Source organism: Pristis pectinata, chromosome 6 (assembly GCF_009764475.1).
Source record: "Pristis pectinata isolate sPriPec2 chromosome 6, sPriPec2.1.pri, whole genome shotgun sequence".
Lineage (NCBI taxonomy): Eukaryota > Metazoa > Chordata > Chondrichthyes > Rhinopristiformes > Pristidae > Pristis > Pristis pectinata.
This window is the reverse complement of record NC_067410.1, coordinates 92977608-92994162: the sequence shown is the minus strand read 5'-3', so window position 1 is coordinate 92994162 and position 16555 is coordinate 92977608. Positions and strand designations below refer to the sequence as shown.

Genomic DNA, 16555 nt, shown 5'->3' with positions numbered 1-16555 from the left:
AGGAAATTATAGACCAGCGAGTCTTACTTCAGTGGTTGGTAAGTTTATGGAGAAGAACCTGAGAGGCCGGATTTATGAACATTTGGAGAGGTTAATATGATTAGGAATTGTCAGCATGGCTTTGTTAAGGGCAGGTCCTGCCTTACGAGCCTGATTGATTTTTTTAAGGATGGGACTAAACACATTGATGAAGGAAGAGCAGTAGATGTAGTGCATACGGATTTCAACAAGGCATTTGATAAGGTACCCCATGCAAGGCTTATTGAGAAAATAAGGAGGCATGGGATTCAAGGGGACATTGCTTTGTGGATCCAGAACTGGCTGGCCCACAGAAGGCAAGGAGTTGTTGTTGGCAGGTCATATTCTGCATTGAGGTCAGTGACCATTGGTGTGCCTCAGGGATCTGTTCTGGGACCCTTATTCTTTGTGATTTTTATAAATGACCTGGATGAGGAAGTGGAGAGATGGATTAGTAAGTCTGCAGGTGACACAAAGGTTGGAGGTGTTGTGGATAGTGTGGAGGGCTGTCAGAGATTACAGCGGGACATAGATAGGATGCAAAACTGGGCTGAAAAGTGGCAGATAGAGTGCAACCCAGATAAGTGTGAAATGGTTATTTTTGTAGGTCAAATATGATGGCAGAATATAGTAATAATAGTAAGACTAATAATAGTAATAGTAAGACTCTGATCCTCCACACTGACAAGTGTGGAGGATCAGAGGGATCTTGGGGTCCGAGTCCATAGGACGCTCAAAGCAGCTGCACAGGTTGGCTCTGTGGTTAAGAAGGCATACAGTGTATTGTCCTTCATCAATCGTGGAATTGAATTTAGGAGCTGAGAGGTAATACTGCAGCTATATAGGACCCTGGTCAAACCCCACTTGGAGTACTGTGCTCAGTTCTGGTCGCCTCACTACAGGAAGGATGTGGAAGCCACAGAGAGGGTGCAGAGGAGATTTACAAGGATGTTGCCTGGATTGGGGAGCATGCCTTATGAAAACTGGTTGAGTGAACTCAGCCTTTTCTCCTTGGAGCGACGGAGTATGAGGGGGGACCTGACAGAGGTGCATAAGATGATGAGAGGCATTGATCGTGTGGATAGTCAGAGGCTTTTTCCCAGGGCTGAAATGGTTGCCACAAGAGGACACAGGTTTAAGGTGCTGGGGAGTAGGTATAGAGGAGATGTCAGGGGTAAGTTTTTTGCTCAGAGCGTGGTGAGTGCGTGGAATGGGCTGCCGGCAATGGTGGTGGAAGCAGATACAATAGGGTCTTTTAAGAGACTTATGGATAGGTACATGGATCTGAGAAAAAGAGAGGGCTATGGGTAAGCCTGGTAATTTCTAAGGTAGGGTCGTGTTTGGCACAGCTTTGTGGGCCGAAGGGCCTGGATTGTGCTGTAGGTTTTCTATGTTTCTATGTTAGTACTTACATGTTTCAAGCAATATTGAAAAATGGAAATGCACGATTTGGAATTCACTGATTCAGTACTAGAAATTGTGGAAATTTACCTTCCTTCAGATATTAACATATACATCTGTTTCTTAATATTCTTTCTGCTCTGGGATCATCTCTATATTGCAGACTCACTGAGAATGAACTGATACTCTTTTTCATTCATTATTACGGTGACTGAATTCAATTGGTTCACAGGGCACAATAATCTATGTGGCCCAATTGCCACATTTAATATTCTTTGCACTCTGTGAGAAACAATGAATTTGCAAATTACTACCATCACAAATTGAAGCGTTGTTCAAATTGCTGCTGAAGCCAGGGTTACATCTGCACACGAAGCTACCAATTGTGTTGGTGCAGATTTGTTGACAGTTCGATGTGTTGGTTGCACATTCATCAATGTCTGGAGAAAAAGAAGTGCATGACATATCAAACACTTGCTAAGCATTTGCCTTTGCCAACAGGAACTTTCTCAATTTATATTCTGATCTACAATAGATTTCAGGATGTCCTGTACAGTGGCAACACAGTGTATGGAGCAGTGCTTCTCAAATACATTTCCCTGACAATAAAAACCATTACGAACTTAGTTTGTGCTACTGTTCGCGACACTGACCATTGGCAACAGAGTACTTTGAAGTTTCCATACTGTTTGGTGAAATGGCAGTAATGTGCTAAACTACAGTTATGATATTTATATTTCAAAGAATAACATGAAGAGAATTTAGTATTTTAACTACCATAAGATACAACATTTTACCCTGATGTTTAAAATTAATTCAGCACTAAATTAATAAATACATTACAGTATCACAGAGAAAGAAATATCCTTTATCATCCAATATTAATGTGACTAAATTCATTTCTGGATCACCTTAATTTCAAAAGACACATTAAATTTCACTGTCCAAACACACGAGAATAAATGAGAAACATCTCACCATCACAAACTGAACTATTGGTCACGTTGATGCTGAAGCCTGGATTACAACTGCACATGAAGTTTCCAATTCTGTTGGTGCAGATTTGTTGACAGTTTGATGTGTTGGTTGCACACTCATCGATGTCTGCAGTGAATAATGGAACAACATCTCAATAGCTTTTATACAATCACATTTATGCCATTTCTATTTTGCCGGCTGAAACTTTGTCTGCAAATATCATGAAATAGTACAGAAAATATCATGTGCCTTAATAGGTGCAAGACAATACACCTGCCTACCTCAAAAATATTACTTTGAAATTGCATAACATAAACAGTTGAGCGCATGACACTCTTGGCTACGTTAATCATTGACGTCACAGTACTTACATGTTAGTAAAAGTCTTTTGTGAAATTCAAGCAATATTGAAAAATGGAAATCCACGATTTGGAATCCACTGACTCAGCAATGAAAATTGTGGAAATTTACCTTCCTTCAGATATTATCATTTACCTCCATTTATTAATATTCTTTCTGCTCTAGAACGATCTCTATATTGCAGACTCACTGAGAATGAACTGATATTCTTTTTCATTCATTATTAAGGTGACTGAATTCAATTGGTTCACAGGGCACAATAATCTATGTAGCCCAATTGCCACATTTAATATTCTTTGCACTCTGTGAGAAATAATGAGTTTGAAAATTACTACCATCACAAATTGAAGGGTTGTTCACGTTTCTGCTGAAGCCTGGTTTACAACTGCACAGGAAGCTTCCAATTGTGTTGGTGCAGATTTGTTGACAGTTCGATGTGTTGGTTGCACATTCATCAATGTCTGGAGGAAAAGAAGTGAATGACATATCAAACACTTGCTTAGCATTTGCCTTTGCCAACAGCAACTTCCACAATTAATATTCTGATCGACAATAGATTTCAGGATGCACTGTACAGTGGCAACACAGTGTATGGAGCAGTGCTTCTCAAATACATTTCGCTGACAATAAAAGCCATTACGAACTGAGTTTGTGCCACTGTTTGTCACATTGACCATTGGCAACAGAGTACTTTGAAATTTCCACACCGTTTGGTGAAATTGCAGTATTATACTAAACTGCAGTTAAAATCTTTATATTTCACAGGATAACATGAAGCGAATTTAGAATTTCAGCTACCATAAGATACAAAATTTGACCCTGTTGTTTAAAATTAATTCAGTTAAAAATTAATAACTACACTTTAGAATCACAGTGAAATAAGTATCCTTTTTCATCGAATATTAATGTGACTAAATTCATTTCTGGACCACCTCAATTTCAAAAGACACATTAAATTGTATTTTACAAATCTGAGAAAAAAAATGTTTTGGAAATATGGAAATATCTCACCATCACAAACTGAAGGTTTGTTCACGTTTCTGCTGAAGCCAGGGTTACAACTGCACACGAAGCTTCCAATTGTGTTGATGCAGATTTGTTGACAGTTCGATGTGTTGGTTGCACATTCATCAATGTCTGGAGGAAAAAAAGTGCATGACATATCAAATATTTGCTTAACACTTCCCTTTGTGAACAGAAACTTTCTCAATTAATATTCTGATCTGCAATAGATTTCAGGATGCCCTGTACAGTGGCAACACAGTGCATGGAGCAATGTTTCTCAACTATATTTCCCTGACAATATAAACTATTATGAACTGAGTTTGTGCCACTGTTCGCCACGTTCACCATTGGCAACAGAGTACTTTGAAGTTTCCGTACAGTTTGGTGAAATGGCAGTAATTTACTAAACTGCAGTTGTAATATTTATATTTCACAGGATAACATGAAGACAATTTAGAATTTTAACTCCCATAAGATACAACATTTTACCTTGATTTTTAAAATTGATTCAGTAGTAAATGAATGACGGCACTGTAGAATCACAGAGAACGAAATTATATCTTTGTTCATCCAATATTAATGAGACTCATCATACATTTCTGAACCACCTCATTTATAAAAGTCACGTTAAATATTATTTTCCACATCTGAGAGAATAAATGTTTGAGAAATATCTCACCATCACAAACTGAACTATTTGTCACGTTGATGCTGAAGCCTGGATTACAACTGCACATGAAGCTTCCAATTGTGTTGGTGCAAATTTGTTGACAGTCTGATGTGTTGGTTGCACATTCATCAATGTCTGCAGTCAGTAAAGGAATGCATCTCAATCACTTTTATCCAATCACTTTCATGTCATTTGTATTTGCCAGCTGAAACTTTGTCTCTCAATGTCATGAAATACTACACAGTATATGATGTTTATTTGTACATGCAAGTCAATCAATACACATGCCTTCCTCAAAAGTATTACTTTGACCTTGCATTACATAACCAGCTGATTGCTTGACAGTCTTGGCTCCGTTTATCTTTTTTGTCACAGTAATATGAAGTTTTAAATATCCTTTGGGGAAATGGAAGGCATCTTGAAAAATAGAAGTTCACAATCTGTTATTCACAAACTCATGTCTAAACATTGTGAAACTTCACCTTCCTTCAGCTATTACCATTTTTCTCTCCTTTTTACATTTCCTTCTGTTGTTAAAATGCATGATGGAGCAGGCAGTATGGGCTAAATTGCCCACAACAATTGTTGCTGAAGCTAAGATCACAATTGAGTATGTGTTCGTGCAGATTTGTTGTCAATCTGATGTGTTGGTTGCACATTTATCAGCAGCTGCAGATGATAGGCCATTTAATCTCCGATAGGTTTTATGTCAGTTGCCTTGTGAGTGGAACATGATGAAGAAAAAGGACTGCTCAACCAATTTGAATCTTTTAGCTTTGCACTGGGATCACCACTATTATAAGATCATGATGCAGCATAGAATGCCAGATTCCTCTATGCAATGAACTTTGAATTATTTATTTTTGTTCTTCATAATGTTACATTGACAATCTATAATCTTACTAAATTTTTGGAACAGAAGTAGAAAATGTCAAAGATACTTAGCAGGTCAAGTCACATCTTGGAGAGAGAAACAATATTCATGTTTGCAGTCAATGACACTTCATTGGAGCTCGGAACTGAGAAGGCAATGGTGTTTTTATTTCCAGAAGTAGAATGGGAAGTAGCTGGAGAGAACAAAGGGAATGTTTGTGACAGAACAGAAATCAGAGTGAAAGGAATTGTGTCCTTACAAGAGAAGGATGGAAGGAAGTATAGTCTAGGTAGCTGTGGAAGTCAGCAGGTTTGTCGTAAATGTTGGTAGATACTCTGTCTTCTGATATGGAGATAGAGAGCTCAAGAAAGGGGAGAGAGGTGTCAGAAATGGGCCAAGGGAATTTGAGGGCGGGCTGGAAGTTGTCAGTGAAGTTTATGTAATTGACATGTTCTGCAAAGGTGCCGGAGGCTGCACCAGTGCAGTTGTTGATGCAGCGGAGAAAGAGTTGGGGAGTGGTGCCGGAGTGACCATTGTTTTTAAGTATTTAGTGTATCTTGTAATTTTCTTCCTCCCTATTCATACATCACAAAAAATTTTCATTAAACTCTGCTCTGAAAATATCCCTGCCATCTCTTTCACAAATCTCTGTATGATGGTTAAATTATTACAGTGAAATGATCAAGATTGTGCAGCTTACTTTGAAACAGAATTTTACTGTTGTAATGAGAGACACAAGAGATTCTGCGGATGCTGGAATCTGGAGCAACACACACAAAATGCTGGAGGAACTCAGAAGGTCAGGTAGCATCTATGAAGGGAAATAAACAGTCGACGTTTCGGATCCAGACCCTTCATCAGGACTATAATGAGAGGATTAGGTCTGTGTTTTTGTTTTGAATAAATAGAAGTTGAGTGTGTGATATTAAGTCTATATAATACCATATTCACAGGATAAATACTGATCTTTTCATACATTTATGTCAAAGGTTCATTCCCAAAAAACTAATGTCAACTTAAAAATAGCTATTTATGTTGGATTATCACTAACATTAATCCTGCACTTACTTTTCTCCCAGACCAGATCAATCTATCTAAAATAACGAATGAAGTAAATAACTCCAGTTTACCAGTTGCTGTTGTGGTTGAACTGATACCTGTTGTCATGGTGAATGTTGAGGTATTGATTGATGTTTGAAGAGTGGCTGTAGTACTTGGTGCTGCTGTGGTCATTAAGCCTGATGTGGATGTAGACATTGCTGTTGTCAGTGTAGATTCGCTGGTCATAGTAGATGTTACAGTCAAGAGAGTGGATGAAGCTGTGTAAAACAAAATTAAAATACAAGCACAGATTATGTATCATTAAAGACCAATTCCTGTTTTGCTTATATTAAACTGAGTAAAATAATTTTCCAGTTTAACAAACAGACATCTCTCTGTACTTCAAGGTTAACATATTCACTCCAGCCATGACTGTGAAGGAATGTGATTCAGTCAAGTTTTTATTCTGTTAATAAACTATGGCAGTAACTGCGATCTCTTCAACACCATTTGTTGAAGATGTTCTCTGCTATTTATTAATTTCTGCTGCTGTGAAATTGATAACTGTTCTTGTTACTGGTTGAATGGAGCTCTGTGTAGTTGTTGGTACTGCTATCTCTGAAATGGAAGTAGTTTATGACGAAATGATGTAAAGAGGGTACCAGTAGGAATAGTTGTAACAGTTGCAGTCGTTGTGGCACTAAAAGGCATGGATGCTCGGCTTAACTTATTTACCTCTATAACTCACATTATTTAACAATGAAGTGTATAACATCCTCTCTAGAGTCAGTATGGGTTGAAGTTAGGAATAAGAAAGGAGCAGTTACTCTACTGGGAATATTCTATAGGCCCCCTGGTAGCAGCAAGGATTCTGAGGAGCAGATTGGGAGGCAGATTTTGGAATGGTGCAAGAATAACAGGGTTATTATCATGGGAGACTTCAACTTCCCAAGTATTGATTGGCACCTGCTTAGTACCAAAGGTTTAGATGGGGCTGAGTTTGTTAAGTGTGCCCAGGATGGATTCCTGTCACAGTACATTCAAAGGCCAACTAGAGGGAATGCCATATTAGATCTAGTGTTAGGTAATGAACCGGGTCAGGTGACAGATCTCTCAGTGGGTGAGTATTTGGGGGACAGTGACCACCAATCCCTAACCTTTAGCATTGTCATGGACAAGGATAGGAGCAAAGGGGACAGGAAGATATTTAATTGGGGAAGGGCAAATTATGAGGCTATAAGAATAGAACTTGCAATTGTAAATTGGGATCATATTTTTGAAGGGAAATGTACTATGGAGATGTGGTCATTGTTCAGGGATCTCTTGCAGGATGTTAGGGATAAATTTGTCCTGGTGAGGCAGAGAAAGAATGGCAGGGTGAAGGAACCATGGGTGACAAGAGAGGTGGAACACCTAGTTAGGAGGAAGAAGGCAGCATACATAAGGTTTAGGCAGCAAGGATCAGATAGGGCTCATGAGGAATATAGGGTAGCAAGGAAGGAACTTAAGAAGGGGCTGAGGAGAGCAAGAAGGGGACATGAAAAGACCTTGGCAAGTAGGGTTGAGGAAAATCCCAAGGCATTTTTAAATTATGTGAAGAGCAGAAGGATGACGAGAGTAAAGGTAGGACCGATTAGAGACAAAGGTGGGAAGATGTGCCTGGAAGCTGTGGAAGTGGGTGAGGTCCTCATTGAATACTTCTCTTCAGTATTCACCAAGGAGAGGGGCCTTGATGATGCTGAGGACAGTGTTGGTAAGGTTAATGTTCTAGAGCATGTTGATATCAAGAAAGAGGATGTGTTGGAGATGTTAGGACAGGTAAGTCCCCGGGGCCTAACGGAATATTCCCCAGGCTGCTTCGTGAGGCGAGGGAGGAGATTGCTGAACCATTGGCTAGCATCTTTGAGTCCTCGTTGTCCACAGGAATGGTACTGGAGGATTGGAGGGTGGCAAATATTGTCCCCTTATTCAAAAAAGGTAGTAGGGGTAGCCCAGGGAATTATAGACCAGTGAGCCTTACATCTGTGGTAGGCAAGCTGTTGGAAAGGATTCTTAGAGATAGGATCTATGGGCATTTAGAGAATCATGGTCTGATCAGGGACAGCCAGCATGGCTTTGTGAAGGGCACATCATGTCTCGCAAGCCTGATAGGGTTCTTTGAGGAGGTAACCAGGCAGATTGATGAGGGTAGTGCAGTAGATGTGGTCTACATGGATTTTAGTAAGGCATTTGACAAGGTTCCACATGGTAGGCTTCTTCAGAAGGTCAAAGGGCATGGGATCCAGGGAAGCTTGGCTGTGTGGATTCAGAATTGGCTTGCCTGTAGAAAGCAGAGGGTTGTGGTGGAGGGAGTGCATTCAGATTGGAGGGCTGTGACCAGCGGTGTCCCACAAGGATCAGTTCTGGGGCCTCTGCTTTTCGTGATTTTTATTAATGACTTGGATGAGGGGGTAGAAGGGTGGGTTGGCAAGTTTGCAGATGACACAAAGGTTGGTGGTGTTGTGGATAGTGTAGAGGATTGTCAAAGATTGCAGAGGGACATTGATAGGATGCAGAGCTGGGCTGAGAAGTGGCAGATGGAGTTCAATCCGGAGAAGTGTGAGGTGGTACACTTTGGAAGGACAAATTCCAAGGCGGAGTACAAAGTTAATGGCAGGATTCTGGGTAGTGTGGAGGAGCAGAGGGATCTGGGGTTTCATATCCACAGATCCCTGAAAGTTGCCTCACAGGTGGATAGGGTAGTTAAGAAAGCTTATGGGATGTTAGCATTCATAAGTCGTGGGATCGAGTTTAAGAGCCGCAAGGTAATGATGCAGCTCTACAAAACTCTGGTTAGACCACACTTAGAGTACTGTGTCCAGTTCTGGTCGTCTCATTATAGGAAGGATGTGGAAGCATTGGAAAGGATGCAGAGGAGATTTACCAGAATGCTGCCTGGTTTAGAGAGTATGCATTATGAGGAGAGACTAAGGGAGCTAGGTCTTTACTCTTTGGAGAGAAGGAGAATGAGAGGAGACATGATAGAGGTGTACAAAATATTAAGAGAAATAGACAGAGTGGACAGCCAGCACCTCTTTTCCAGGGCACCAATGCTCTATACAAGAGGGCATGGCTTTAAAGTAATGGGTGGGAAGTTCAAGGGAGATATCAGAGGAAGGTTTTTTACCCAGAGGGTGGTTGGGGCATGGAATGCGCTGCCTGGGGTGGTGATGGAGGCAGGTACATTGGTCAAATTCAAGAGATTGCTAGATCAGCATATGGAGGAATTTAAAATAGAGGGATATGTGGGAAGAAGGGGTTAGATAGTCTTAGGCAAGGTTTAAAGGTCAGCACAACATTGTGGGCCGAAGGGCCTGTACTGTGCTGTACTGTTCTATGATTCTATGAGTTTTCAGCCAACACTTCATTCCATGATCAAAAAAAACAAACTGCTAGATGAATTCAGCAGGTCAGGCAGCATCTGAGGAGGCAGAGGTACTGACGATGTTTTGTGTCGAGACACTGCATCAGGACTGAGAGTCTAGAGGGGAGATTGCCAAGAGGTGAAAGGGAGGGGTGAGGCAGGGGCTGGCAGATGATAGGTGGAACCAGATGAGGAGGGAGATTTTGGGCAGATGGAGCCAGACGGGGGAGAGATGGAGTTTGGGAGGAAGCAGTTGGTGATTGACAGGTAGAAACAGAAAAAGAGAGAACAAAATGGGGCAGTTGGAGCCAGGTGGAAGGTGGAGGTAGAGACAGGTTATAAACGACGTCAAGATTTGTCAGAAGCTCTCCTCTCCACTTCATTCTTTCAGTTTGATGGCCTAAAGGATAACAGGCTATCTATTGATAAAACAGAACCAAGCAACAGAGAAGCTTAGAGTCATACAATATGAAAACAGCCCCTTCAGCCCACCCCAACAGGTTAATGCAACCATCAAATACCTATCTATACTAATCCCATTTTCCAGCATTCAGCCTGCGGTATTCTTGCCATGAAGATTCAATTGCTCATCTAAATACTTCTGGAATGTTGCAAGAGTACCTGCCTCCAGCAGCCCCTCAGGCAGTGCGTTCCATATTCAACCACTCTTTGCCTTTTGATTATTAACACCTCTGCTAAGGGGAAATGTTTCTCGCTATCTCCCCCATCCATCTCTTTCATAATTTTGTGAACCACTATCTGGTGTCTCCTCAGCTTTCTCCATTCCAAGGAAAGCAAAGCCAGTCTATTCAGTCATTCCTCATATTTGAAATGCTCCGTCCCCGGCAACATTTTGGGGAATCTCCTCTGCTCCTTCTCAACTGCAATCACATCCTTCCAATATTGTGGTGAAGAGAACTGCACTCCAGCTTTGGCCCAACCAATGTTTTATAAAAATGTACCATAACCACACTGCTCTTATATTCCACAGCCCAGCTAATGAAGATAAGTATACTTCTTATGCTTTCTTAACCACATTATCTACTTGTGCTGCTGCCCTCTGGAATCCTTGGACACACATACCAAGGTCACTCTTTCCTCTTTAGCATTCATTGTCTTATTATTCCTCTCAAAATGCAGCACCTCACATTTTTCTCTACACTCAATTCTCTACACTCAAACGCCATCTATAAATTCACCAATGACGCCACTGTTGTCGGCATAATCTCAGCTGGTGATGAGGAGGCGTACAGGAGTGAGATAGATCGACTGGTTGAGTGGTGTCGCAACAACAACCTCGCACTCAACGTCAGCAAGACCAAGGAATGGATTGTGGACTTCAGGAAGGGGAGGTCGGGAGAACACACCCCAGTATTCATTGAGGGGTCAGCAGTGGAAAGGGTGAGCAGCTTCAAATTCCTGGGCATCAACATCTCAGAGCATCTATCTTGGGCCCAACATATTGATGCAATCATGAAGAAGGCATGCCAGCGGCTGTACTTCATTAGGGGTTTGAAGAAGTTTGGTTTGTCACCTAAGACTCTTCCAAATTTCTACACATGTCCGGTGGTCCCACCACTGAGGACATCTTCAAGAGGCGGTGCCTCAAGAAGGCGGCGCCTCAAGAAGGCGGCATCCATCATTAAAGACCCTCACTATCCAGGACATGCCGTCTTCACGTTACTACCATCGGGAAGGAGGTACAGGAGCCTGAAGACCCACACTCAGGGTTTCAGGAACAACTTCTTCCCCTCCACCATCAGATTTCTGAACAGACCATGAACCCATGAACATGACCTCATAATTCCCCCATTCCTCTTTTGCACTATTTATTTATTTTTGTAACTTATAGAAATTTTTATGTTTTGCACTGCAGCCGCAAAACAACAAACTTCACGACATATGTCAGTGATAATAAACCTGATTCTGATTCTGATTTTTTTAGGACAAAATGCTGTCTGTCCATTTACCAACTGATCATTGTCATTCTGAAGCAAAAGGCTCCTCGCCCATGACCAACACTGCCAGTCATTTTAGTGTCATTTGAGATCTTAGTGTAGCAGTTAGCGTAACGCTATTACAGTGCCAGCAACCCGGGTTCTATTCCGGCTACTGTCTGCAAGGAGTTTGTATGTTCTCCCTGTGTCTGAGAGGGTTTCCTCCGGGTGTTCCAGTTTCCTCCCACATTCCAAAGACATACAAGTTAGGAAGTTGTGGGCATGCTATGTTGGCGTCAGAAGCGTGGCGACACTTGCAGGCTGCCCCAGAACATCTGCGCAAAAGATGTATTTCACTGTTTGTTTTGATGTACCTGTGACTAATAAAGATATCTTATCATTCATATGAAGATTGTTAATGTATATAACTAACAGCAAGGATCCCAGTACTGATTATTGCAGTACACCACTGGTCACAGGCATCCGTTTGCAAAAACAGCTCTCGACCATCATACGCTGACACCTATTACCCAACAAACTTAGATTTAATTTGCCAACTGGCTTTCGGTCCCACTGAGCAATTGAAAAAGGAGTTGATGAAACAGAAGTATTTTCTGGAATAGATCACCATAAATATTTTTTTAAAAAGTGTAGGTGCCACAGGAGTTGTGGCAATAGGAGTAGAACTTGTCCGCGGTGAGGTGGAACTCTGTGTAGTTTTTGTTGTTGTTGTTGATGTGCTTGTCATCTCAAAAGTGAATGGTGTTCTATTGATGACTGAACTAATGTTAAAGTTGTATCAGTAGGAGTAGTTGTAGTAGTATCAGTTGTAGCTGCATGAAAACACAGATATTCAGCACTCAATTTAACATGAAATTAAATGGGTTTTATTTTGTTCACTCACAACGTGTAAGCAAGCGATGCGAAGTAGACATTTCCAGGCACCACCACTTTCTGCAATAATGAACATTGCAAAAGGTACTTCCTCACTATTTTCTTGAAGTAACACTAATTTACACTAACACTAGAGGCGGCATGGCACATGTGACTAATAAATAAATAAATATCAATAAATACTTTTCGTAGCTGCACTTGTTTGTGGTGGAGTTGTAAGAGGAGCAATGGTCGTAGCTCCATAAAAAACCCAGACACTCAGAACGGAACGTAGCATGAAATGAAATGCTTTTCTTCAGCTTCACTCACAATACCTCAGCAAGAGAGATATCATAGAAATTTTGAGACAACAGATCATTCTGTAGTAATGGCTGTCAGTGCATTAGGCGCTAGAAACAGGAAAGATTGCACCAGGAGTAGCTTTGAGAACAATTGTAGAAACATGAATAGTTGAAACATAAAATAGTGAATCTGGATTTGTTTCAACATGAGCAGATCAACAGGAGTATTTTAAAGGGTAGTAGTTGCAACAAGTAATTTAAAACAGGTAATGTTGCCGTAGAAAGAATGTTTACAGTGGGAGTAGTTGTGAATGGATCTTGTATGGAAGTAGTTGCAGCTGCAGAAATAATAACATTCTTCTGAGGAAAAGTCATGGACATGAAACATTCATTGTTTCTCTAACCACATATTCTGCCTGACGTGCTGAATGATTCCGTCAGTGTCTGCATTTATTTCTGATTATCAACATCTATCATTGTTTGATGCATATATTTTCATCGTCCAAATGGCACATGAGATTCAATTGACTTGTTCTGTGTTTCTTTGTTTATGAAACAATGAGAAAGACAGACCACACAGCTGATGTACACAGCTTCATATACTTAGTAATTTCCAATGATGTGCAACTGACAACAGTTATAAATGTATTACTTTCACTTATAAGAGTTGAACTGGAGCACTGTGTGGTTGTGGCGTTGTGTACTTACAAACTTGTGTTGATGTGGAACTGAGAGCAGTTGTTGTAAATGTATTAGTTTCAGTTGTTAGAGGTGCAGTGGAGCTCTGTGTGGTTGTGGTTGCTGTTGATGTGCCTGTTGGCTGTGAAGTGAATGGTGCTGCAGTTGATGAATTGACTGATACGAAGGTTGCATCAGGAAGACAAGTTGCAGTACTATCAGTTCTGACAGCATTAAAACACAGATACTCAGGATGGAACGAAACATGAAACTAAATATTTGACTTCTTGTTCACTCACAATGTGTCAGCAAGCATGCACAGGAGAAATTTCTTGCAAATACTTTCTGCCGTCATGGTGTTTGATGTTTCTTATTGAAGTGTGATTAAAGCAACAGATGTTGTATTCAGTGTATCTGCGAGAGGCACAGCAGAAATAAGAGGAGTGAAACTGGAACAGGTGCAATAGCAACAGGTGCATGTGGATTACGAGAAACAGGAGAGATCAACAGACATACCTGCAAAAGGAGTAGTTGTGACGAGAATGTGAAGCAGGAATAGTTGGATGAGGAGCATTTGCAAAAGGCGCAGATGATTTGCCATTTTTGTGATGTTAATCAGGATTTATCCTCCCAATGGATCATCACATTCGATCAAATTGATCTGTGTTACTCTCTAAGGTCATATTGAGAAAGACAAGGAGACACGATGGAGCAAATCTGGGGCAAAAAGCAAGCACCTGTGGGACCTGGCTCTCTCCGCTCGACTCTTTTCTATCGAGTTGAAGAGTTTTGTCTGGAAATTTCAACTGTTTATTTCCCTCAACAGGTGCTGCCTGACTGGCTGTATTAAAACCGCAGATATTCTTTTTTGCTTCAATGTGGAAGACAATGCACTTTGCAAAAGGCCGTTCCTGTCTAATTTCTGTGGTTGTAGAGTGAAGCACTAGTTTTCGTAGCTGTGCTTGTTCCTGGTAGAATTGCAGTAGGACCGTTGGTTGTAGCTGCATTCAAAGAACCAGACGCACAGAATGGGATGTTGCATCAAATGAAAAGCGTTTCATTGCTTCAGGTATAAATGATCAGCAAGAGAAATATATCATTGAAAATTTGCGAGACATGCTCATTCTGCAGTATGGGTATAAGTGATTTGCACTGGAGTGGTAGAAATCAGAGAGGTTGCTTTGAGAGCAAGAGTGGAAACTTGAATACATTTTCACTCTCCCAATGGCAGAATGAGATTCAATCGACGTGATCTCTGTTATTTTGTTCACGTGGCAATGAGAAATACAACACACGTTACGCATGAACATAGCGTTGGGTACTTACAGACTTGTGTTGATGCGGAACTGAGAGCAGTTGTTGTAAATGTAGTAGTTTCAGTTGTTTCAGGTGCAGTGGAAGTCTGTGTGGTTGTGGTTGTTGTTGATGTGCTTGTCGGCTGCGAAGTGAATGGTGCTGTAGTTGATGATTGAACTGCTGTTAAGGTTGTATCAGGAGGAGTAGTTGTAGTAGTATCGGTTGTTGTGGCTGCATTAAAGCACAGATACTCAGGATGGAACAAAACATGAAATGCAATGCTTCATTTCTTGTTCACTCCCAATGCGTCAGCAAGCATGCACAGGAGAAATTGCTGGGAAATACTTTCTGCAGTCATGGCATTTGATGTTTTGATTGAAGTGTGGTTGAAGGAATAGATGCTGTATTCAGTGTATCTGTGAGACGTGCAGCAGAAATAAGAGGAGTGAAACCGGAGCAGATGCAACAGCAACAGGTGCATGTGGATTACTTGAAACAGGAGAAGATCAACAGAGGTATCTGGAAAAGGAGTAGTTGTGACAAGAATGTGAAACAGGAATAGTTGGATGAGGAGCATTTGCAAAACGAACAGATGATTTGCCATTTTTGTGATGTAAATCAAAATTTAGTCTCCCAATGGATCATCACGTTCGATCAAATTGATCCGTGTTACTCTCTAAGGTCATATTGAGAAAGTCAAGTCGACATAATGGAGAATGGATGTGGAATCTGGGGCCAAAAACGAGCACCTAGTGGACCTGGCTCTCTCCCCTCGAGTCTTTTCTATCGAGGTGAAGAGTTTTGTCTGGAAATTTCGAATGTTTATTTCTCTGAACAGATGCTGCCTGACTGGCTGTATTATACGGGCAGATATGCTTTTTTGCTTTCAATGTGGAGGACAATGCACTTTGCAAAAGGCCGTTTCTGTCTACTTTCTATGGTTGCAGAACAACCACTAGTTTTCGTAAGTGTGTTTTTTCCTGGTTGAATTGTAGCAGGACCATTGGTTGTAGCTGCATACAAAGACCAGGACGCTCAGAATTGAATGTTGTAACAAATTGAAAGCTTTTCATTGCTTCCTGCATAAAACATCAGCAAGAGAAATATATCATTGAAATTTAGCGAGACATCCTCATTCTGTAGTATGGGTATAAGGGATATGCACTGGAGTGGTAGAAATCAGAGAGGTTGCTTCGAGAACAAGAGTGGAAATAGTTGAAAAATTAGTTGGTGCATCAGGATGAGTTCCAACAGGAGGAACTGAAAGGAGAATTTGAAAGAGCAGGAATTGCTACAAGAGTAGGTAAAACAATTCCAGTTGCTGTAGCAGGCGTGTGTTTGCAGGACTAGTAGCAGTTGCAGAAATAATAACATTCTTCAGAGTAAAGTTCACGTACACGTAACATGCACTCTTTCTCCAGGCACGTGCTCAGCCTGAGGTTCTGCTTTTTTTTTTGTGATTCATTGTTTTATGAATCTATTTCCACCCTCCCAATGGCTGAATGACGTTCAATCGACTTAATCTCTGTTACTCTAGCTTACGTAACAATACGAAAGACAGCACTCGTTACGCATGAACATAGCGTTGGATACTTACAAACTTGTGTTGATGTGGAAGTGACAGCAGTTGTTGTAAATGGAGTAGTTTCAGTTGTTAGAGGAGCAGTGGAGGTCTGCACGGTTGTCGTCGTTGTTGATGTGCTTGCTGGCGGCAAAGTG

General features: G+C 41.0%; 1 protein-coding gene across 9 annotated transcripts in view; it reads right to left on the bottom strand.

Annotated features, from left to right (window-relative positions):
* LOC127571234 (fibulin-1-like) overlaps nucleotides 1-16555 on the bottom strand; it is a 149473-nt gene that overhangs the window by 15449 nt on the left and 117469 nt on the right. For 4 of the 9 annotated variants that reach the window (XM_052017434.1, XM_052017431.1, XM_052017433.1 and 1 more), the window contains 5 exons: nucleotides 4442-4567; nucleotides 3769-3894; nucleotides 3093-3218; nucleotides 2398-2523; nucleotides 1734-1859 (listed from right to left, as the gene is read on the bottom strand). In XM_052017434.1, the coding sequence (XP_051873394.1) occupies nucleotides 1734-1859; nucleotides 2398-2523; nucleotides 3093-3218; nucleotides 3769-3894; nucleotides 4442-4567 (630 nt within the window). The remainder of the gene's footprint in view (nucleotides 1-1733; nucleotides 1860-2397; nucleotides 2524-3092; nucleotides 3219-3768; nucleotides 3895-4441; nucleotides 4568-16555) is intronic. The other 5 variants (XM_052017435.1, XM_052017437.1, XM_052017439.1 and 2 more) reach the window with 5 other exon arrangements.